General features: G+C 50.9%; 4 protein-coding genes across 4 annotated transcripts in view; 2 read left to right on the forward strand and 2 right to left on the reverse strand.

Annotated features, from left to right (window-relative positions):
* The window catches only part of LOC135809525 (ubiquitin carboxyl-terminal hydrolase 20-like), a 30,300-nt gene extending 28,493 nt beyond the window's left edge, over positions 1 to 1,807 (forward strand). Inside the window, exons 23-24 of the mRNA XM_065322884.1 lie at positions 349 to 426; positions 1,033 to 1,807. Coding sequence (XP_065178956.1) covers positions 349 to 426; positions 1,033 to 1,121 — 167 coding nt within the window. The 3' untranslated portion in view covers positions 1,122 to 1,807. The remainder of the gene's footprint in view (positions 1 to 348; positions 427 to 1,032) is intronic.
* A 1,834-nt stretch (positions 1,808 to 3,641) lies between these two features.
* Positions 3,642 to 20,017, forward strand: LOC135809527 (calpain-5-like). The gene is made up of 11 exons (XM_065322887.1): positions 3,642 to 4,354; positions 11,191 to 11,346; positions 11,776 to 11,960; positions 12,900 to 13,035; positions 13,703 to 13,837; positions 14,289 to 14,467; positions 14,937 to 15,114; positions 15,723 to 15,866; positions 16,408 to 16,604; positions 17,117 to 17,241; positions 18,661 to 20,017. The coding sequence occupies exons 1-11, from the start codon at positions 4,187 to 4,189 to the stop codon at positions 18,978 to 18,980; spliced, it is 1,923 nt and encodes a 640-aa protein (XP_065178959.1). The 5' UTR covers positions 3,642 to 4,186; the 3' UTR covers positions 18,981 to 20,017.
* LOC135810973 (uncharacterized) lies at positions 6,009 to 8,538 on the reverse strand. The gene is made up of 2 exons (XM_065324342.1): positions 8,285 to 8,538; positions 6,009 to 8,198 (listed from the first exon to the last, which is right to left on the reverse strand). Exon 2 carries the CDS (start codon positions 7,665 to 7,667, stop codon positions 6,009 to 6,011), a length of 1,659 nt encoding a protein of 552 aa, XP_065180414.1. The 5' UTR covers positions 7,668 to 8,198; positions 8,285 to 8,538.
* Positions 20,018 to 20,368: 351 nt separating the features above from the next.
* LOC135809526 (uncharacterized) lies at positions 20,369 to 24,135 on the reverse strand. The gene has a single exon (XM_065322886.1). The coding sequence runs from the start codon at positions 23,650 to 23,652 to the stop codon at positions 21,064 to 21,066; it is 2,589 nt and encodes an 862-aa protein (XP_065178958.1). The 5' UTR covers positions 23,653 to 24,135; the 3' UTR covers positions 20,369 to 21,063.
* Between the last annotated feature and the right edge of the window lies 1 nt (position 24,136).

The following is a 24,136-nucleotide window of genomic DNA, read 5'->3' on the forward strand; positions in this document are numbered from 1 at the left end:
GTGTATATGTGTGTGTCTGTCTGAATTTATGCGCACATTGCATATTCGTGCCATGTGCATGCGCATGTGAATATAATATATGCATGTGGACGCTGTGTACAAGTGGTCGTGTGCATATTTTCATCCTGGAATGCCTAGGCTGTAACTTGCTATGTGGGCTGGTCGATCCACCGTGCATACCCATAGCAGGAGAATGGTTGTGTGCTGACGACTTGCCTGTGCCTTGCACACAGGAAAGAGAGGTGCATGTTCGTGCCAGACGCTGTACTAGACGCTGTACACGCTCTAAAAGCCAACCTGTCACTGTGCATTTGTGTGCATGTGCGTGTTTCTATTGATCATGTTCAGATGTGCGTGTGCCCGGTCCGTTGGATAATACCCGTCTCCTCGCCCAGTTACGTCGCTATGGTACAAACCTTCCCAAGGGTAAGATAGTACACTCCGTTGGCATGCAACCGTCTGAACATTTTACATCTGAACTACTCGAGATGTACAAGTGTAACTAAGCATTGATGCAACAACTGGGATTTTCTTCCAACGAATGTTCCCTCGAATATTGCTTTGGCGAACGAATAAATATTCTATATTCTTCTGAAGTGGCTCAGTCACTTGACTCCATCAGACCCAACAGACGTGTCTACTGATAATGTGGACAGTAAGATCCACTACTCACTAGTGAAAAAGTGAATTTGACCAATTTTGACCAAAGAACAAGCTTCACAGTTCTCAGAACTTAATGTCTTCCCTCATACTCAACACTCCAGAGGAAATCATGGTCGGAGCTGCATACAACAATGCAGCAACACTTTTCGAGTAAAAGTGTAGTCGAATGTTACTGCCTGCTTTCGAATATTCTTTCTCGTCGGTATTCTAGAATATTCCGAATATGCGAATATTTGCTGTAACTGTAACTATTAGGATGTTTCACATGTACTTCAAAGTTGTGCAGTGCCATCACTGCTGTGGGCTCTCTCTCTCTCTGCCATGATGTTCATGTGGTCTTCTCTGGACTGTGTTTGGCTTGTTTCCTAGGCTTGTTCCCATTGGAGTTGACGTGGGACGCGTTTTTCTTCCTGTTCAGTCTGTATGGCGGTGGGCCAGTTATCTATGCCATTGGCTAAGGGCCAGTTGCTTTTTGATTGCTTTCCATTGAGAAAAAGGCACACAACATATTTCCCTTGAAGTACTACTCAGCACTATCGACAATCTCCAAGGGCAGTAGTATTTATGCCACCCCCTCCCCTCCCTCCTTGGCACCACTATTAGAAATTGTTTTATCCCAGAGCACAATCACCTGTGCACCATATTGAGTTTGTGTTAGTAGTAGTGTAGGACAAATCAATGTACACGTTCACCATAGCCGTGATCATATTGTGTACGCGTATGTGCTGTGACGCCGCTGGGGTCTCCCCCCCCCCCCTTCCCTCGTTAGCCACAGCTTGCTATAATTATTCTCCCACTAGATTGTCACGTGAGTGAGTCGTCCTTGGCCGTGTGGCCCTGTGTCCTATATAATTACTCTTGCTCCTCTCCCCGTCTGCTTCGTTGCACTTTTCTAGATACTCCTCACTTCATCACTACTCACTGCCCCCCCCCCCCTGCCCGCCCGGTTGGTCACATGATCAGAGGTCTTGTAACGCAGTGCCGTGATTGCTTTGTTCTGTCCTTTTGCTATTTTTTTATATTTTTTTACAAGAGATCCTCATTGTTACTGAGGGGTTCATTGTGCACTATCCTTATGGTCATAACAGCCGCTGAATCTTTTTTGCTAAAGAACACAACATCTGTTTGAACAGATGAACCCTTATTTCTACAGCTATCGTGGCATGGGGGCTCACCATTGGTCTAGTGCTATTCCGGGCTTTCTAACAATAGTACTGATTTATGGTGTGCGTGTGTGTGTGGGGGGGGGGGGGGATATGTGCGTTTGCAAATCCAGCAGGGTTTTTGTGCGTTGTATGTCTTCCATGGCTCCATCCAACGGGTTGCTGCTTCGAATGTGTGTTACAGCCACCTACATAACACGCACACACCACACCACACACACACACACACACACACACACACACACACACACACACACACACACACACTCACCATGTACCACCATGTATACACCCATCGCAAGAGAAGCACGCAAATCTGCAAATGCACTGGATGTGCTCCCACATTTTTCTCTTATAGCAACGATAGCGAACAAGATCGGAATGAGACAGATCAAGACTTACGCCAGATAACTGTCTAATCCACACAACTGGCAAACACACTCATGCACACACACACACGCACCATGTACCATACACGCACACACGCGCACACACACTCTGGGTTCTTTGACTTTAGCTGCTGCCTCCTAATGAGACTCTCGGATCCCTGGAATGGCTAGATACATGATTGTGTACTACCAAGAGTATATCGCCGGGGGGGGGGGGGGGGGGAGGGTTATATTTAGGGCTCAAACGGTTAGTCCGATTAACCGGTTGCAGACCGGTTACGAAGAATTAACGGTTAACCGATAAAGATAACGATTACGCAGTAACTTTTCAGTCAATTTTTCAAGTATCAGGTCGTTGCAAAGTATGCACTTTCGCAGGCTGTCGCACGCGTATGCAATTTCTGGGCTGTCAACTCCATATCTGGTCTCTTGGTGTGAGAGTATGTATGAATGAGCATGCAAGAGAATGTACATGTGTGCGTTGTACTGAATAGGGTACATTTTTTGAATAAGTATAGTCAAATATACGGTTAAAAAAGAGTCCGCAGGATTGCCGTGGCTTATAGGTTATAACCGTTAAACCGACCGTTAGCTTAGCAGTTAACCGTTGGGGGTAAAACCGTGACCGTTTGAGCCCTAGTTATAATTATACTCTTGGTAGTACCAGTGCAGGCAGTAGGTGCCACTTCCACAATTCCCTGATGACCACCTATACGCACAGTGACACCACATCAGCATGTACATGACTGTACTGACATAAATTGTATAATACTGTAACGTGTTACATACTTCCTTCCCTACTTCCTACCCTGCAAAGACAAGAAAGGACGAAGACTGCCAACTAACTTCCCAGCAGGATGCATTTAATTTTGATTTCACAGTACAGTACAGGTGTAACCTGCTTTGATCAAGATTAGAAGATCTACAACTTACTTACTGCAAAGAGTGCTGGCACAATACATGTACTGTACCTGTAAAGTCCTTGCTCGTGTTGAACTGTTCGCTAGCTGCTAGACTGCAGTGGGCCCAGATGCACCATTATTTTGATCAGAAAGGTGTGGCATCAAGAGTTCATACCTTCAGTATGAACTCTTGGTGCCCACGCGCTATGCGGCGCGGAGGAACGCTGTTGTATTCTCGAGACTGAAGCAGGGGTTGTCGGGCACTTGTCCTGGAGGAATGTCATGTTGCGACGTTCCGGGCAGGCCAACTGCAGCACTCTTTTCATGTCATGGTAGTGGGCTAAAGACTGAAGTAACAGTGGAGTAAAGTAAAAACCGACGCGATGTACACAGTACAGCGTACAGTTTCTGGTAGATCTACGTCAATGATTTATGTAGATCATCCACTGGCTTTGCTACACTTCCTACATCATTTCTACATGGCAAGGTCTACGTGCCATCCGTGACCTTCTAGTTCTCGGCATATGACCGGATTCGTCGCAGATGAGCCGTGAAGGTCGAGGTCACTCGTCACCCTGCTAAATGCATGCCTAGCGCGCTAGCGCCTGCGGAGCGAGATCAACATCAGATTCAGGGCCTACTCCTTGATCAGAGTTTGGTGGGGTCGAATTTTGACGTGTTCCAATGTTGTAGATCTGCCGAGACTTTACCAAAACAAAAGACCGACTAACTAGTAGATCTACACGGAGTCGGTGACACAAGTCACGACTAGTGCTAGTGCTAGTAACAGTTAGTTAGTTACGTGTAGTTGGTGTGCTTCATTCACACTTCTGTTCTTGCTGACTTGTAACCCACTGACCCAACATAACAGATCTGCGAGTCCTTGCTGCATGCTTGGTAGCGATCACTAGGACACTGCTGCTGGCGCTGGATTAGGTCAGACTGATCAAGTTCTCTCTTGACTGAGTTGTCGTTGGAATTCGTCTTGAACGTGAAGGGTGCTGCAGAGTCTCTGCAGCGATCAGTAACTTGTCGTGGTGGCCTGAGTGACTCTGTCCGATTTGTAGCCATGCCCCGTGTTTTCAAGAATCAGAACTACAGTAAGCTGCGCAAGCAGCTGCAGACGTCGGGAGCGCTGTTCGAAGATCCCGAATTCCCTGCTACCGACAAGTCGCTCTACACTGCTGATGGTGGACCCTCTTCTAGCCAGCGGGAGATAGAGTGGAAACGACCCAAGGTACGTCGATCACGCTCGTGGTAGTTTCACTCGATCTCGTGTTGAGGCCAGGGGTATGGTATGGGTACGGTCGGTAGGGCATGGGGTATGCTGGTGATCGTATCATGCACAGCAGCACAGGTGCAGGTGTTCAACTCGATCACCGAGCCATTGTCGCTGATGCACGTGCACAGAATTTGATGTGCAAAGAATGAATGAGTTTACGAAACACACACGTACAAAGTAACATACACTCGGTGACTACTGATGCAATCTAGTGATCATGGGAAGACATTCATCGATAGATTCACCGTGGTGTATTTGCTTGGTTGGTTATAAAAAAAAATAGTAACTGTGAGTGATCGTGTATGTTGTGCAATAGCACAGGGACATGGCATGGCCACGCATGCCATGTCCCTGTGCTATTGCCCTTTAAGGGGGGGGGGGGGTTCCGGGGGCCTCCCCTTGAAAAAATTCAAAAAATTAAGCAAAATCCTGCATTTTGAGCGAAAAAAAGGGGGATTCCGGGCACCCAGGAACCCATACGGGGCACGCGCCTGCATGCAATAGCACAAGGACATGGATGTGCATGCATGCCACGTGTGTAACACAAGAGCACCTCACCATCATCACCACCGACAGCCTTTCGTAGTCGTATTTTCGAGCTGTGGGGCGGATGAGCAAATGCTGCCTGTAGGTCATCGAACCAGCATTACGCGTGTGCAGGCGGCGGCATTACACGCGTGCAGGAAATCCGTGTGTACTTACTTTACCTCTGAGCTGAATCGCACACAAGAACAGAGCCTCGGAACTGCTGCATGGGGTAGTATAGCAGACCATATAACCCGGTTAGTACACTGTAGCTCCGGTTAGTACACTAGCTCCTACACGATATGACCTCTGTTCCGTATTCCCCGGAACCAGGTTGCATCAGTACCGTAACTGTAATACCGACTGCGGATACTTTCCGAACCCACGTTCAACAATGGAGACAAACTTTACTGGTTCGAGTTCTCACTCTCAAAACACCAACTCCATCTTGGATTATCTTGGATGCACTCTAACAATGCCCTAGCAAAACCTATCAAGAACCTAGCTAGAACTGACTGTAGAACAAAGAATACACAGCTACATGTATAAGCAAGCGTCGATGTGTATAGGGAGTACAAGCAACACTGTCAATGGTGAATGCGTGACGTAGTCTAATGAGTACGTGTTGGCGGTCAGACACTTGACCTTATCGTATTATGGTATGAGTCATGCACATGTATGGAGCTTGAGGCAGTCATGCATGGCTACAGGTGTAGTGCTCGATGAATGCACGCAAAGTGCAGTCCTGTAATGTGACCTGTTGAAACCTGAACGGTACCAGGCGTCACCACGACTCCGACATACCTCCCTCGCGAACGAATCATAGCCTACTCAATGTATGCGAGTGAGACAAACTAATATTCCGAGTGATGTTCTAACTCCTGGGGAACTGCTATTGGATGTCACACCTAACATCATTGTGTCAAATGCATGCCGTAATGTCACTAGACATATCCGGGAACGAGGATACGTCTTATCTAGCCGGTTGGATGTATTGTTCACTCTGATTGTGGATTGCTTGCTAACACTACAGTCACAGCCTTACTACCTCATCGCCACTGCCGTACCACCATCCACTATTCGCTCAGCTGGTGACATTGTCCACATTGACGTTGGCTGTGGCTGGGCAGTTCTCGGAGTCGAGCTCCACCTCACCCTCTGTTACCTCCAGTGGGATGAGGCGATGAACTGATCGTCGATACTCCTTGCCTTTGATCTTCACGTTGACTGCACGGACGACACCATCTTGCCCTGGGTATGTGGCTGTGACGCGTCCCAGAGGCCATGTCGCGCGCGGAGTACTCTCATCCATGACAAGGAAGACCTCACCCTCCTCGACGTCTTTTGCCTTCCTGTACCACTTGGACCGGACGTTTAGCGCCGGGACCATCTCGCGCAGCCACCTCTTCCAAACTTGCCTTGTCAGCACTTGTAGAAACAGCCAGCGCCGTCTGGGGTGGACCTTCTCCAGGTCCTCTGTCTCCGCCTCGAGGTGTGTGACTGCAGCCGCGCGTCCCATCAGGAAGTGGTTTGGCGTCAACGCTTCTGGATCGTCGCTGTCAGATGATACGGTGGTAAGGGGACGGGAATTCAGCATTGCCTCGGCATGTACCAGCGCTGTTGAGAACTCCTCATCCGTGAGGCCAGCCTGGTGCAGCACATGCCAGAGTGCGCGTTTGACTGCCTTGACCATCGTTTCTACTACACCACCGAAGTGGGGCGTTCTCGGTGGGTTGAAATGCCACTGTACATCTCGCAGCTCGGAGTGGGTGGTTAGGCGGTCTTGATCTATCGTGCAGGTGGCTTCGCGCAGCTGTCGCTCTGCGTCGGTGAAGTTCGACCCGTTGTCTGTCACTATGAACTCCGGGGTTCCACGCCTCTTGCAGAATCGGGTCATCGCCATCAAGAACCCATCTGTGTCGAGCGAGTTGACGGGCTCCAGATGTACCGCTCTGGTCAGCAGGCACGAGAATACGCAGATATACCGCTTCTGCTGCACCTTGCCTCGTCCCTGGCGCGTCAGAAATGGACCGGCAAAGTCGATGGTCACCTTGCTGAAGGCGATAAGTGGTGACGAGGTCCGGTAATCCGGCAACCCTCCCATGATTGGAGTCAAAGCCTTCGCGTAGCCTCGTCGGCACTTGACGCACCTGTGGCGATGCTGTCGCACAACGGACTTCCCGTTTATCAGCCAGTACCGGTTGCTGAGGTTGGCCAGCAGGTGGTTGGGACCCATGGAGTGCTGACATCTCTCGTCTTCGTCATCCACGATCAGAGCTGTGACCCGATGTTTCGGTGGCAGGATGATGGGGTGTCTTGTCGTCAGCGGCAGATGGTGTGCAGTGGTGAGTCTCCCACCGACCGTCAGTACGGTTGTGCCATGTACCTCCTCCAGCTGGGGTCGCAGCTTCAGCAATGGCTCGTTGGGATCGGGTTCCTTGCCGGACTCCAGTCGCTTGATGACCTTGCCATACACCTCCTCCTGGGCCTTCCGTACCCAGAACACGTCGGCCGCCTGGACCTCTGCAGGGGAGAGAGCGGGTACTGTCATACCGTTCACTGACCTGGCAGATCCAAACTTGCGTCGTGGAGCGGGGGTTGGTCTGTTGGCGCCAGCCTCCCTCGGTATACGGACGTTACGTACAAAGCGCTGACACCAAGCGGTGACACGGATGAGCCGCGTCCAAGACGAGAAGTTGGAGGGGTCAAGCTGGTACTTCCCTGGAACCGCGCTGAACGACATAGCGGATCGCTTCTTCAGCTCTGCCGGCAGACTACTGGGAACCTCGATCGGCCGCGCCGGGAATGCACTCTCGGGTCCGCGTAGGAACTTCGGGCCATGCCACCAGTCGTCATCGGATGCGAGCTGGGCTGCAGATAGGCCCCGGGTGCCCTTGTCCGCAGGGTTGATTGATGTCGGAACGTGCCTCCACTGACGGGGGTCCGACAGTGCTTGGATCTTGGACTACGCATGGCGGTGCCTGGTAGTGGTAGCTGTGTGCCGGAGTGAATGCACGGACATGCTGGACATCTGAGTCCCTCTCTACATGTGCGTCTATCACTACGTCTACCGGTGGTGGTGTGCTAGCCTGACAGGCCTCTGCATGGTGTAGACCTACTGCTGATTCTGACGTTACGTGCGTAGATCTATGGGAAGCCTCTCCTTCTGATGGCTGAGATTCTACACCGACTACCGTGTGTGACTCTGTTGGTGTTGGAACAGCAACTGAACTAGGTGCAACTACATCATCGTCAAAGTCGATAAGCGACGTATCTTGGGCTGCAACCGCCTCATGCAACTCACCCGCTTCCTGGAAGACTTCTTCTCGCATCGCAGGAGAGCTGGAGGTCTCAACGGACCTTTCCCTCAACGTCCCTTCGGCTTCCGACATCGCCTGCTCCGTCAACCGGGCGATTTCCAGCCGCTTTTCCGCCACAGCCTGTTCCGCTTGTAACACGGCTATCCTGGCGCTGAGCCTGTCAGCTGAATTCGCGGTGACGGCTTGGCTCCTACTTTCGGTCATCCTGTCATCTCCACCACTAGCACCAGCGTAGGACTGGGTGTCTGTGTACCCGAGTTTTGGCGCTGCGACGCCTTTCGTCGTGCGCTGACTCCGCCTGAGCTTCTCCATAGTGGACGTGATCCGGCTCGAAGGACCACTATGTTCCGTATTCCCCGGAACCAGGTTGCATCAGTACCGTAACTGTAATACCGACTGCGGATACTTTCCGAACCCACGTTCAACAATGGAGACAAACTTTACTGGTTCGAGTTCTCACTCTCAAAACACCAACTCCATCTTGGATTATCTTGGATGCACTCTAACAATGCCCTAGCAAAACCTATCAAGAACCTAGCTAGAACTGACTGTAGAACAAAGAATACACAGCTACATGTATAAGCAAGCGTCGATGTGTATAGGGAGTACAAGCAACACTGTCAATGGTGAATGCGTGACGTTGTCTAATGAGTATGTGTTGGCGGTCAGACACTTGACCTTATCGTATTATGGTATGAGTCATGCACATGTATGGAGCTTGAGGCAGTCATGCATGGCTACAGGTGTAGTGCTCGATGAATGCACGCAAAGTGCAGTCCTGTAATGTGACCTGTTGAAACCTGAACGGTACCAGGCGTCACCACGACTCCGACAACCTCTAAGTTGTACTTGTACCGGTACCTTTTCGTCTGAACTCGGCCGCGGCCTTGTCGCGTCAGGAATGGCCCGGCAAAGTCGATGCCGGCACGGTAGAAAGCTCTCAGAGGTCCCGGCGGAAATCTGGGAGGGGAGCCATCTGAGATACTACTGGCTTGCCGCGTGCTTTCTTGCAGCTCACACACTTGTTACGATGTTGTTTCACAGCTGCTTTCCCTTTCACTATCCAGTAGATGGTACTCAAGTTGGCGAGGAGGTGATTCGTGCCCACGGCATGGCTACATCTCCGATCTTCCTCATCGATGATCAACTCTGTCCCTTGATGGTGCCGGGGCAGGATTGTCGGACTTCTGGCTGTCTCCGACATGTGCTGAGCTCCCTTCAGTCGGCCTCCAACTTTCATGACTTGGGTGGTGCCTGTAGATGTTGACATCATGGGCTGCAGTGAGATGAGCGGCCCAGTTGTGACTTTCCTGCCCTTCTTGAGCTCATTGTAGGTGCTACCATACGCGTCCTTCTGGGCCTGATGGATCCACACGTGTCGGGCATCCTCTAACTCTGATGGTGTAAGTTCCTGTACCAGCACTGTCTTGCCATTGCCAAGTGTGACATCAATGCCTGTCTGATCAGTCGAGCCACTCTTGCTGCGCCGCAGGGCTCGCCGACACCATGCTGTTTTCCTCACAAGTCGCGTCCATGAGGAGTACTGACTCGGCTCTAGTCGACAAGCACCTTCAGTTGCTGCTAAGTGGGTCGTAATCTGGCTGCGTTTGGTCTCGTTTGGCAGCTTCTCGGGAACGACTATGCACAGAGCAGGCCACTGGGACTCTTCTTGCTGTAGAAACTGTGGTCCATGCCACCAGGTTGCACAATCAGCGAGGTCCTTTGCAGTCATGCCTATGGTCGGGTAGTCGGCAGGGTTCATCTTCCCGGGCACATGCCCGCTCCACTGGTGACTTGATGTTGCCGTTTGGATCTCACCAATCTTCACCCCGACGTCGGTTGTAAATCGCCGGCTGTGGGATCGCACCCAGTACAGGCCATTCATGCTGTCCGTCCAGAAGACGTAGTCCTGCATGGGAATGCCAAGGGCTGAAGACACTTCTTTGCTGACTTGCACGCCCAACACTGCTGCCTTCAGCTCCATCTTCAGTATGGACACCTTCTTGGTGGGTGCCAGTCGCGCCTTGCTAATAGCGAGTGTGGTCTTCACTCCAGTTGAATGGATGGTGCTCACATAAGCCACGGCGGCAATGGCGGCATCAGACGCATCAACGAAGACATGTACTTTAGTCTTGATGTCTTCTGCATCCTTGAGCTTGAAGCAACGGTCAATACGGATAGCAGACAGGTCTGGCAGCTCGGAGAACCACTTCTTCCAACGCTTCTGTTCATCAGCACTCAGCATGTCGTCCCAACCATGGCCGCGTATGCATGCTTCCTGAAACATCATGCGCGGTCGTATGGTGAACGGCGTCAGTTGTCCACGTGGGTCGAAGATTGAGGCTGTCTCGCGCAATACTACTCGTTTTGTCAGCTCGTCAATCGGCTCTGGCTGGGGATAGCGGAATGCGAACTCATCCTCTTTCGCTAGCCAAGTGATGCCCAGGGCCTTGGAGTCCCGTTGGGAGAAAGCTATCAGCTTGATCTCGTAAGTTGACGACAACCTCGGCTGCTCGGTCGACTTTCTGTAATCTAACAATGGCCTTTAGGCCTTTAGGCCTTTAGGTCAGGTTATGATAATGGGATACTCTATTTGGATAATTATATAAGTACAGTAGCGGACATGGAAATCCAGTCGATTGACCGGGGCCGGCGCCCTCGGCGCGTGCAGAACGCGGCGTGCAGTGCACAATGTTGATCCGATACGACCAGCGCGCTGTGGGCGCCTAATTGCATGTGTGTACCGCTTATCCACGGCTGCATGGCCAGCGCCCTGGGGCTGCCAGAGGTGCGACCGGATTCCCATGTCCACGACAGTATTTTGGCAAGTACATGTACAAACAAAGACAGTAAACCTTCCATGCAATTGCACATTCGGCATACTGTAGCATTACACTCATCTGTATCATGCTTACCCCCCCCCCCCTCTCTCTCTTTTCATTCCAGGACATTTCGGAGAATCCCAAGTTGGTGACAGATGGTGTGTCGGGCAATGACCTGAATCAAGGTGACGTGGGTAACTGCTGGTTTGTTGCTGCCTGTGCTACCCTGGCTGGTGTCAAGCCACTCTGGGACAAAGTTGTTGTCAACAGCAAGGACCAGGTAAGGACACAGAAGCATACGCATACCGCATGCTATCCTCAGTTGAGCGCTGGGCTATGGTATTATTTGCAGGCCGGACTGCACGCCGGGCGAATCATGCAACATGCACGATATTCACACGCCCAGGCCGGGGTGAATACTAACTAGCCTAGTAGGGATTATCACGCATTTCCATTGACTACGGTGTGGGCCAGATTTCCATCGATAAGCATACATTTAGCATAGTCCAATACTCCACTCTCATTCACTCTCTCTCTCCTCCCCTCCCCCCTCTCTCCCCCCCCCCCCCCCTCCGAGTCACACACACACACACACACACTCTCTCTCTCTCCTCACCCCATTCCTCTTCCTTCTACCCACCTCCCTCTCTATTATACATGATGTCTATCAGTCTGTGCGTGCCATCATCTCCAACTGTGACTCATACAGGACTGGGATGGCAACAACCCGGGTAAGTACACCGGCCTGTTCAGGTTTCACTTCTGGCGGCTTGGCCACTGGACGGAGGTGGTGATTGATGATCGGCTACCAACGTCACGCGGCAAGCTGATCTACATGCACAGCAAGGATCCTAATGAATTCTGGAGCCCGCTGCTGGAGAAAGCATACGCCAAGTGAGTGCCACATGCTTGGACCCCAACCGTGGAACAGGCTTACTGTTAGTCGATGTGTGCTTGAAACTACAGTGTACTTCAAGTAGTTGTAATTCCTTGGTACAACCATGAACCCTGTGCATCCCCAAAGGACAGTGTCCACCAGCCCTGCTCAGAGCGCTTCACATGTCATTCGTATGCGGGTATGCCATGCAGTTGTGCCCATTTCCTGTACATGTACTTCAAATCATGGCAAGGAAGGTTGTGATACACTGACCCCCCCCCCCCCCCCCCCCATAGCCTCCAATGCTTGTCTTCATGAAGATATAGGAAGGGGAGCTAGATACAGTATATGCTTTGATCGAAAACACGTTGAACTACGTTCAATATCGTGCTTCACTAAAATTGCTCCGTGGCAAGCGATTTACCACCAGTTGGTGAAAGAGAGAGAGAGAGAGAGAGAGATAGAGACAGAGAGACGTAAAACGGGGGACCGGCTGGCTAAGCAAGGTCCGGTAGTACTTACTGGTGCATGTACATGTAGCGTCAGCCCCGGGGCGTCGGAACTGGTGTTTATTCTGTGATATTTTTGAACCAATGATGTATGGGCTATTTGGGTCCAATCTGGGACCAAGTTACCAAAACCTTTCCCCGGGGAGGGCCCTGGATTTTTCATAGCCACACAAATATGAAATACCTTCCAATGCCCCAGCAGCCTAACCTAGTCCTTCATTTGCCCACTGTGCAGGGGCGCCGGAGCCGTTGCGGCAGTGAGGCCAAAACAGGGCCAATAATTTCATATTGCTATTTTTGAAGCCATAATATATGAGCCATTTGGGCCCAATCTCCCCAAAATTTCGTGCAACGCCCACAGAACCCCACCTCTCCACGGTCGCACAAATGTCGAATACAATGTACCTTCCGACGCCCGTGCTTTGTGTTTGGTGGTGATGTTGGCAGGCTTGCAGGCTCTTACCAAGCACTGGATGCCGGCACCACTGGTGATGCACTGGTAGACTTCTCCGGTGGGGTCACTGAGCCGCTCAAACTGTCCGATCACTCCGACAGCTTGGACAAGAGAGACAATCTGTTCACGGTAAGCCACTGCGGCATGCCCAAGAACACTGGCCAAATGCGTGGATGGTTATCACTAACTCAGTGTGTGGAGCCGCGTTGTGTTGTACATTGAGTGTGGACTTACTGGTATGAGTATGAGGAACAGTGAAACGTGAGATTGTTCTCTTCCTTTTGCATGCTCGATTAATGGAGCTGGGGTGGGGCATTTTGCAACGGACACAAAGTAGTGCACTAGCCAATGGCACTGATATCTGGTCCACCTTTGGTGGTGGTGGTGGTGTGTGTGGTGTGTGTGTGTGGGGGGGGGGGGGGGGGGGAGAGAGAGTGTGCACTTTCGTAATTATTGAAATTGCACTGTACCGTGAGTATACATCGACATGTACTTGTACTTCAAAACGGTACATAGCTACAGGTAGTTGCAAGTACAAGTGGACTCTGCACACTGCTACTGGAGTCTGGCTTCACAGCAGGCACTGAAGTTTCGAACCGGCAACCATGCACATGCTGATTGAAGGTGGAAAGGCCCGAGTGTTTTTGGGGAGGGGGCCGGGGGGAGGGGGGGGGGGCGGGGGGTGCACATGGCCCTTGTGCCCCTAGCGGGGGGGGGGGGGGGGGGGGCTACTTCAGTACGTACCTATTAGTCATTGTGTGATGCACTCTGTTTCTGGGATATACACTAAATACAGCTGATGGAGAAGGAAATCAATCGCAACTCCATGATGAGCTGCTCGATTTCAGCAGCTGATGCCTCAGAAATGGAGGCCAAGCTGGACTCTGGGTTGCTGAAAGGACATGCCTATGGCATCACAGCTGTGAAGATCGTAAGCTGCTTACGCATGTGTGTGTGTGTGTGTGTGTGTGTGTGTGTGTGTGTGTGTGTGTGTGTGTGTACTCAGTTGGTCGAACGGTTGTAGTCGAAATAGGGAAGTGATGATGTTGATGAAACACATAATAATATGTGGTGTGTATGGTGATATTCGGTCTATGAATTAGTTAGCCGGCCAGATGACACACACCATACACCTCACGTTTCTGTGACGAACACTCTGGTGGCCATTCACTGGAGCGTAGACGTCTAACATACTCCTGAGCCGCTCGGGCCTCATCGAGCACTGCCATAATAGGTTACATTGTGTGCTTCAAAATGTACTCTTTTCCAGAGTATGATCTTCTACCGTGTGTTCGTAGTCGTTATCATTGTCAGTTTACTATTGCATAACCTTGTTATATCTCGTTGCCTGCATTCACCTTGGTATTTCTACTGGTGTTTAGGTCAAGATCAGCGAAGGCATCTTCTCCAGCAAGAAGTTCCATCTTGTGCGCATTCGCAACCCGTGGGGCCAGACCGAGTGGAATGGTGCGTGGAGCGACGGGTCGGACGAGTGGAAGAACGTGTCTGAGAAGGAGCGCAAGAAGCTGGGCATTGTTTTCGAGGACGATGGAGAGTTCTGGTAAGTGCCTGCCGCTGTGCTCAGTTTTGCCTGGAATAGAGGAATGGCAGTGCATGTAGTCATATCCGTAGGTGTGAGTGAACTCACCTTGCAAGCCGGTCATGCCGTAATTTCTATAGCGGCGGCTTCTTCAGTGTTGGCTCAGTAGTGTAAGTCTGTGTCACAGTAGAGTAAGTCTGTGTCACAGTCACAGTGACTCCTACTGTCTAGTACTGCCATTGAGCACTGCATGTCACAAGGAGTTGGAACTTGCTGTATAACTTTCACTATCTCTAGGATAGCCATGCCGACAACAGATATGTTGCATGGCTTATTGCATCCTGCAGACAGCATGTGTTCACGTATCACCTGTTATGTGAACACAGACATGCCGTGTATGCAGGACCACATGCTTGTTGCGTTTCCCATCCACGGCTCGGCGTAATGCCTATGGTTTAAATAATAGCCTTGTCCGAATGGCCCGTTGCAGGATGTCATATGACGACTGGATCAAGCACTTCACCAACTTCACCATCTGCCGCATTGTCAACACGTCGGTACTGAGCGTACGCAAGACATGGCATGATGTCACCTTCTACGGTGAATGGGCGGGAGCGCGTGCAGGTGGCTGCATCAACAACAAGGAAACTTTCTTGAAGAATCCACAGGTGAGTGGATGCTGGGCTGCCTTTAATTTTTCTTGCAAAATTCTGTTGCGGCATGTGATGCATTATGAATATGAGGGGCCTGGTGAACGTTTTTTTGCTAGGTGTTGCTAAATCAATTATTTTAAAAGGTATGAGCTACATGTACTAGTATATAAATGCGAAATTATCACGATTGTCTCACCCCTGAAATTTATACCAGAACCGCTTTGTATTCCCAGTAGTAAAGTTGTAATGAAGGTATAGGCAACGAGGGGGGGGGGGGTGCATTCACTACTTATGTCGGCTATGAAGAAGCAGAGTCTGGATGGCATTGTTGCTGGATGTACGGTTTGAGCAGCAGAATCATTTACATGACATTCCATGCACGCCACAACCCGGTGAACACGCGTATCACTGAATATTTCTGGTTGGTCTCTGCAGTGGACAACGTGTCTGAGGTCCTTGCTGCAAAATAGTGCTCAAGCCCTAACACGGGCAGAGCGTACTCGTCTCGGAAGAGTGTTTTTTGAACATGAAACTCGATCGGAGTCGCGAGAAAGAGATTGGTCTCTTTTGTTCTGCCTTGTGTGGTCTCTGTTGTTCTGCCTTGTGTGGTCTCTGTGTGACAGTATGTGTTTGACCTCCATCACGGCGAGGATGGAGCCGTGATGATTGACTTGATGCAGGAGGATCGCCGCAGCACCAGGTCAGCTACTCCGCCAGGCGATGGCACGAGTAACTCCAACCTCAGCATCGGCTATCAGCTCTTCAAGGTGGGTGCTTTTGTTGGTTAGCGAGGACTCTTTGAAGGCATGTGTAATGTAGTTGCTGTGTTTCATCTAGTTGGGCCACACGGAAGCTGCAGCCCTTATGATTCGTCCAATATCCCCAATCAATTTCCCGCACCTCTGCCAAAATCAGGAGAGTGAACCTTCTAGATGGGTAGGCTAGACTGAAAACGTTACTGGAAACTTTACTGGAAGCGGCACTTTGTTCAGTGAACAGAATCAGGCTTCAGGTTCTGAAAGTTTTATCCCTGCGTCATAGTGACCTTTCCAGTGATTGTTCCAGTTAAATTGTCCACTGATCTAGCAGACTCGGAGAGGGAACATTGAGTTTTCCTATTTCTGGAGAAACGAACGAATTCAATTGGTAGCCGCAATAGGAAAAGGGAGCATCACACGCGGCTTCCTCGGACCAACGCCATTCGACTTGGCTTTCCATGCAGAATGCTACGTGTACACATACATACATTGGGAATTTGGTACTGTCTCCTAACAAAGTCATGTTCTACTCGCTGTACCTGTGATGCAGGTTGAAGAGAATCGCCGGCATCGCGTTAAAACACTGCCCAAGGCCGCCGGAAATGTCACCTTCACGAATTCCCGCTCCGTGTTCGGCAAGTTTGAGCTCTCCGAGGGCCGTTACGTCTGCGTGCCGTCCACTTTTCAACCGGGGATTACCGGCAACTACATGCTGAGGGTGTTCACGGAGCATGCGTCACATGCCAAGTAAGATCTAGCACTTGTTACTTGACTTCCGGCTTGTCGTGTTTGTGCTTGAACAGGCACTGGCAGAGCTGTTCCATTGCAGCACGTACTACGGCTGACTCGTAGCATTGCTAGCATTTCATACAGTCATCATTGCATACTGGGTAACGCAGGTGACTCCAACATCAGCTGAGTCTTTTGGGCCTTGCCACAACTCACAAGAGCATGCAGCAAGGACGTACTTAGAATTCGATTGAATAGGTACATGTATACTTATACTACAGTAAAACCTGTCAAGGCGACCACTCGGATAAGGCGACCACCTGTCTTAATAGACCACTGAAACCAAGACCAAGTCGGGATGCTATTTCCAGTCAATTAACCCTGGATAAGGAGACCATGTGGTAACAGAGAGCATACTGTTTTGAAGGTCCCTTGAGCGGTCGTCTTAGACAGGTTTCACTGTGCATGTATGTATTCCTGTGAGCTGGTGTTACTGACAGAAAGTTTGTACCCTTGATTCTTCATGGTAGGGAGCTGGTCATGGATCAGCTAAAGAAGCCTGGATGGAATTGCTGCGTCAGTTCGTTCACATCGATTGTCAGCGTAACCGTGAACTCGGTCAACGGACTGCCCAACCAGAACCTAGTATCTGAGGGTAAGCATTGCTAAGCAATATGCACACAGACAGTAGGAGGGAGAACGCGTGGGAAGTCATTGCTCTAACGATTTAGACTGTGTGACTTTTGTGATTAGTGTTGAATGGTTCTGTTTTGGCTTAGAGAGCAGCCATGTTGACGGTGGTGGTGGTTGGGCGGGGGGGGGGGGGGGGGGGGCAGGGGTGTCGGAAGGTATTTTAGTGTGGTATGGTCAGCCATCTGAAGTACTACCGTATTTCCCCGTAAGTTAGTTCTCCCCAATGACTTAGTACCCCCCCCCCCCCTATAAAATACACTTTCCACTGCCGAGGTTATCACCCCGAAAGACAGTTCCCCCCGAAAGATAGTAAGTTCGTACCCATCCTACATGTACAGACACCGTACAGGACATACATCATATGCACGGACACTAGAGTTGCGCAGGCTTCCCACTGCGTGTCATTTACCCCCCATAAAAAAGTACTCCCCGAAAGATAGTACCACCCCCGAAAGCTAGTACTCATGTGGCTGCTAAGTTCGAAAGTTAGTACGTACTAACTTACGGGGAAATACGGTATTTCCTCGGGGGGGGGGGGGGGATTTGGAAAATTAGAGCCCAGATCAGTGCGTTTCATTAATTCATGGGATACTTCATTGATTCATGGGGTACTTGGGGCAAATAGTGGTACGGGCTATGCCGTAGTGACCGTAGCGTGTCCGACGCCTCTGGAGGGGGGTATGGAGGCCTGTCATGTCATGCCTGCAACAACCACTTGGAGAAAGTACATGCCAGTAGCCCAGACTGTACAGGACTGTGGTGCATGCGTTCATGGACCTGTTCATGGACCTGTTCATGGACCTGTTCATGGACCTGTTCATGGACCTGTTCATGGACCTGTTCATGGACCTGTTCATGGACCTGTTCATGGACCTGTTCATGGACCTGTTCATGGACCTGTTCATGGACCTGTTCATGGACCTGTTCATGGACCTGTTCATGGACCTGTTCGGCATGGACCTGTTCATGGACCTGTTCATGGACCTGTTCATGGACCTGTTCATGGACCTGTTCATGGACCTGTTCATGGACCTGTTCATGGACCTGTTCATGGACCTGTTCATGGACCTGTTCATGGACCTGTTCATGGACCTGTTCATGGACCTGTTCATGGACCTGTTCATGGACCTGTTCATGGACCTGTTCATGGACCTGTTCATGGACCTGTTCATGGACCTGTTCATGGACCTGTTCATGGACCTGTTCATGGACCTGTTCATGGACCTGTTCATGGACCTGTTCATGGACCTGTTCATGGACCTGTTTAAAATATCACCTCATCTTTGTGTATTCATGAGGGTGATGGTGTTGAAATTGCCCGGGATCTTTGGGTCTTCACATTTCGGTGTGTTTCTTACCCCTTTTTCTGGAAATGTTTCAGGTGCCGACCCGTACTGTGTTGTAAAGGTGGAGGGACAAACGTGCAACACACCCGTTGTCAAGGACACGCTGACTGCACGGTTCGACTCGTCTTTCGTCTTCTTCACCAAGCGTCCGGACCAGCGGCCTGTGAAGGTCGAGGTGTGGGACAAAAACGTGCTGAAGGACAAGCACTTGGGAGAAATTGAGCTAACCCTGCCCAAGGCGGGCGAAGGCAGGCAGTACACAGAGAAGCTACGTGCCAAGGGCGACGCCACCAAGGAAACGCAGGGTACCCTCAGCGTCACGTTGGAGTGGTTCACGGATACCACATCCCGGTAGGACCGGCACTGAATCGAAGGCTGATAATTCTTTCCTATTCGGACCGGTACTGACTGTGGATGAACAAGCAGCGTGCATTGCTAAATGGGTATAACCGTGACCCAGGGCCTTTCCCGCGACAACATACAGATGATGCCAGCAGATCTGGAGCTGGTGTACCGTATGCTGCTATCCTTAGGGTAATCCGTCTTATTACCGATGTTGCCACTAGGCCTGATTGCTACTGTGTCTGTAGCGGGGCACGGTAATCATTAGTGCACACTCCCTCACAGCTAGGCGGCAGATCATAGTTAGCCGAGCAATGCTCCTCATTCCTCATTCTAGGATGCACGTTATACTGTCTTATCAGTTAGAGAAGTGTGAATGGTCCGTGCAGTGCTCGGCCTCAGTCCGTACCCACACTGTTAGTTCTAAGCGAAGCCGAGTGCAGTACTACACCGGTTGTTGCAGCAGCTAACGACGGTTAGGGTGGTTTAGTACTAGCATCCACTGGCTGCTAACCTGAGCATGGCAGCTGGTCAGCCTGCTATGGATTGGTGCAGTAGAACATATCTGTAGCGTTGTTAGTGCGTGCGAAGTGGCCACATGAAAAAACATTCTGTAGTGATTTACTGCCGCTATCATTCTGCAAACCCGATGATGCCGCCAACTTATTTTTATACTCTTATTGGTGTCTTTGAGTCACAATGGAGCTGCCAATGCCATGCATGTCACACAAGTTCTTGTTGTGTACTCATCCTATAGTTTATTTTCAGTTCTAGCTTAAAAACACTGAAGCAAAAAAACGTGTAAGGCATAATTATTTTGGTGTCCACCCAATGGCCAATTCTTCTTTTAGGGGTCATTATCACGAATTTTATTTTAGATGTCCGTCTTTCAATTGATAATTTCATTCTCACGCCGCAGGCTTTTTTTGGCTCTCTGGAGTTTGTTTCACACCAACAACTGACTAGCTTAGGCCTGAGTGCAAGCTGTTTAGATAGATCACCAAAATAATATTTTGGAGAAATGGCAATATCAATGGTACTGTACTGGGATTACACCGACCTATCAAATTGTGTAGCTGACAATGCAGAACTTGTACAATCATGTACTCTCCCATGCACAGTCTCCAGCGACTGACCGCCGCCAGCTGAACCATGCATGGCATACCATTAATGAGTTCAATGACACAGATTCAGCCCAAGAAACATGGTGCTGACTAGAAGACATCAGGGGTACAGCACAAGCTGTCCGGTATTGGCTGCGATGAAGCACAATGAGGTTATGGAGCCCCCCCCCCCCCCCCCCCTTCACACACACACACACACACACACACACACACACCACACACACACACACACACACACACACACACACACACACACACAGATAGAGTATGCGTCACGTGTATTTTTGGTCTCTTCCATGTTTTAGAACTGAAGGAGTACTGAGTCTGTGTTGCCCCAGCCAGAGTCCAGACCAGACCAGTCCAGAACCAGACAAGTACGTATATAGGATTTACCCGGGACTTTCCTCAAAAAGTAGACAATGTCCGATTAGCAGATCATGGCATGCTTGTACATAGTACAAGTAGGACTCCTGGACGTCATGCCAAAGGACATGACCTACCCCAACATGCTAACAGAAACCATGATCAAACAGAGGACTGTACCGAATTTGAAAGACCCCTAACACTGTCTTGAAAAGACTGGATCTTCTATTGTTGGTAATAACGAATCCAAAGTTAGCTCTCACACAGTCATAGGGACCCAGTTGCTATTGAAGCACAAGTCTTCCAGGTGAGAAGTTAGAGAGAATATCAGATAATATAGATTGGATGACGACACCTTGCTAGCACTGCTGCGACCCAGTAATATCCTTGACTGATGTATAGCAATCGGATTTCTCATCTCAAGCTCAAGTGAAAATTCAGATAAGACAAGGGAAGGACTACATGTACGTAAATCACACCGTCACTGGTTGAGCTCAAGTCCTGGCTCCAACACCGTCACTGGTTGAGCTCAAGTCCTGGCTCCAACACCGTCCAGAACATCAATTGCCAAATATACTAAAATAGTCAAAATAAAGATGTGTTCGGCTGTCAGCTGCCATTATTGGTAGTGGGCTCAGGTAATTGCTGCACACCTGGAGTAGTGTCACTGCCATAACTCGGGACATCGTCACTTCTTGTGGCAGGTGATTCATGTATCCGGCCCGGGCTGGATTCAGATGATCTCGTTCTTGGCGCGGTTTTCGCCTTCTGCGCTCTTTTGCCTGACGGCAGCTTTTTCTTGGCCTTGCGCTCCAGGACGCCTGGGTACATTTTGCTCATGTATTCAATGGTCTCCTTGTGCGAGGCAAGCACGGGCTTGGGCACAATGCGCTTCATGCTCCACCAGCGGCTGTGCAGCCACTGCGGCGACCGCACACTTGCCCAGCCTTTGGCCAAACTAGTCCAGTCGATGCCGGACTCGTCGCTGACGTCCAGTGCTTGGATCTTCCCGATTAAGTCCAGCTCATCTTGTGCGGTCCACTCTGCGCCCTTCTGCTCTTTCCAGGAGAGGAAGTTGATCCACTTGATGCGGCACTGCTTCTCCGAGCGAGACGGAACCTTTTCGGCCACCTTTGACCAGATAACGGCTTTATCCACGGTTTCCCCAATCGGCGTGGCCGTAACATCATGCACCGCGTGAAGTAGCATGTTTTCTTCTTCCTCCGTCCACTTACCGTTCTTGCCATTCTCCTTGACCAGTCGAAATCGGTCCTTGACCGAAGACGCGCTCCGTCCCATCAGCTTGCCGATATTCACCCAGTCCGTCTTGTACTTACTGTGCAGCTCTTTCAGTTTCTCTACTTCTGCAGGCGAGTACTTGCCGTTCTTGAGTTCTTCGCACATGCGTCTGACACGCCGATACACGGAGAAGAGCGGCCGGTCTATGCCCTTGGCAATGATGCGGTAGAAGTCCTTTCTCATCTCTTTCTTAGGCACCATCACCACCTCCTGTAGCGTGGCCTTGTTGTTATCCAGCAGGTATTTGCAGATATTGTCCTGCAACATTTTCACTTCCGCTGCCGACCATGCCCCATGCTTCCACGTTACTCCCTTTTCCTGCAGCTGATCTTTGTCTGGTTTTCGCGTGAACCATACCTGGCTCATGGACTCCTTGACGGCCTGTAGCTGCTCGGAGGACAGTGACCGCTCCTCGTCATCGGCCGAGCACTCACACTCGTTCCTTCCCCCCGCGTCGCTCTCGTCCGCGGACACACTGCCCTCGACGTCAATCTCCATGTCGCTCTCATCATCATCGTCATCGTCGTCGCCGTCGTTATTGGCCAGATTGGGAGAGGAGCTAGCATGACCACTGGCATCATGGTCACCCGCCTCGCCTGCGCCTGCGCTGGCTGCTGGACTATTACCACAACACCCAGTATTACCAGCACTAGTAGTGGCAGCAGCAGTGGTCGAGGTGGAGGTACTGGCGTGGGGCATTGTGTCCAGAGCTTGAAGACCTTCGCCACAGTTCACCGCAAGTGTATTGCTGCCTGGTGCGGTTGTTGCCACTCCGCTGCTGCTTCGTGTTAGTGCCGCTGTGACGGTGCTTTGTGATGCAGAGAGTGACGGAGCCACCGCCACCTCATCAGTATCACCACCATTGTTGGCATCATCGCTGCTGTCGTTGCTGGCGTCATCATCTTTATCGCTATCGTCACTGAAATCACTGCTGTCGTGTCTGTCCACAGCGTCCGCATTGTCTAGTGCTGGTGTTGTGGTGGCTGCCGCTACATTCACAGGTGGGACTGCCGCGGGCTCGCCGTGTTGCACCACACAATCTCTCCAGACATTGAGGGGAGCTCCAGCGGCGGCGATTCCACTCAGCGTGTTGCCAGCTCCGACGTGGTGACACGTGGGCTGCATGGGTATATGCATGGCCGGGTAGGTGTTGGCGTGGTGGCATACTGGCACGTCGATTGTCTGAATGGTCGGTATGATGCCGTGGTGGATAACGCGCTGCCCGCAGCACAGGCCGCCGGGCTCGTGCTGGTGATGTGAGTGCGCCACTAAGAAGTGCGGCAGGTGCTCGGGACGCTGCATCATCTGCATGCGTGCCAGCTCCAGCACCTTCCAGCTGGCCTGTATGGCAGGTGGCAAGACGGTGCCATCGGCCATCACCGTGCGAGCAGCAGCATCGTCAGTACCGCCGCTCAGCAAGCATGCACCGCCACCGCCCAGTGCAGCTGCCCTCCCATCTCCCACTGCTGCCGTAGCCGCCGTAGCTGTGATGTTGGCAGGAACGCTAACACTGTTTATCCCGGAGCAGCACGCCGCCGCCGTCGCATCCATAGATGTACTAGTTGGTTGCTGTGATACTGCTAATGATGATTGGACTGGTACAACGTGCACTGGCTGCAAGGTCGCCAGCTGACTGTGAGTAAATCCAGTAGCTGCACTGGCAGCAGTAGTGCCAGCGACAGGGGGTATTACGTGCTGATGATGTTGATGGTGAGGATGATTGGAGGCTGCAAACTGGAACGGTGGTGCACCCATTGGGTGCACTGTCATCGCCTCACCACCAGCGGGGCGCAGCAAGCTAGCGGGCATTGCACTGCCCACAGCAGTACCCGTGCCCGGGGTGAAACTGCTCCCACAATATCCATTGTGAACGAAAGCGGCACCACGCTGCGGCTGCATTGCCACATGAGTGGAATGGAAATTCCACAATTCTACTTCTCTCTCAAAGCAGCACACTGCAGCAAATAATTACTTAGTTGCTAGTTCTTCACACCATCGCTTACCGATCTCCTTCACAGGCACAACTACCGTGACGACATTTTCCTTATTTCCGAACACATACTGTGACATAGGCTAGCATGAGCAAATCACGTGTAGAGTCTACATGGTTCTGTTCCAAATGAACTGGCCTGTAACCAATAACCACGACACAGAAATAGTAAATTTCGTACCGCTGCTAAGTGCTAGCTGCCACCACCATTGAAAGTAACATAGTTTGAAACACAAAGCACTGCCACTAGTGTTCGCAGTGATGAGCTGCCGGCCCTGCGCTGATCAGTCAGTCCACACGGTCCAGACCAGAGCTACGAGTAGATTTAGACCTACGGCTCAGCGAGGCTGTGGACTGATTATGAGAATTTATGAGTGTGAGAACAAAAAACAC

The sequence above is a fragment of the Sycon ciliatum genome, chromosome 2, assembly GCF_964019385.1.
Source record: "Sycon ciliatum chromosome 2, ocSycCili1.1, whole genome shotgun sequence".
NCBI lineage: Eukaryota > Metazoa > Porifera > Calcarea > Leucosolenida > Sycettidae > Sycon > Sycon ciliatum.

Coding starts and splice junctions, on each gene's coding strand:
- LOC135809527 (XM_065322887.1), top strand. CDS start 4,187: ATGCCCCGTGTTTTCAAGAATCAGAACTACAGTAAGCTGCGCAAGCAG. Junction 4,355..11,190: donor TAGAGTGGAAACGACCCAAG/GTACGTCGATCA, acceptor TTTTCATTCCAG/GACATTTCGGAGAATCCCAA. Junction 15,115..15,722: donor CTTTCTTGAAGAATCCACAG/GTGAGTGGATGC, acceptor TCTGTGTGACAG/TATGTGTTTGACCTCCATCA.
- LOC135810973 (XM_065324342.1), bottom strand. CDS start 7,667: ATGTCGTTCAGCGCGGTTCCAGGGAAGTACCAGCTTGACCCCTCCAAC.
- LOC135809526 (XM_065322886.1), bottom strand. CDS start 23,652: ATGCAGCCGCAGCGTGGTGCCGCTTTCGTTCACAATGGATATTGTGGG.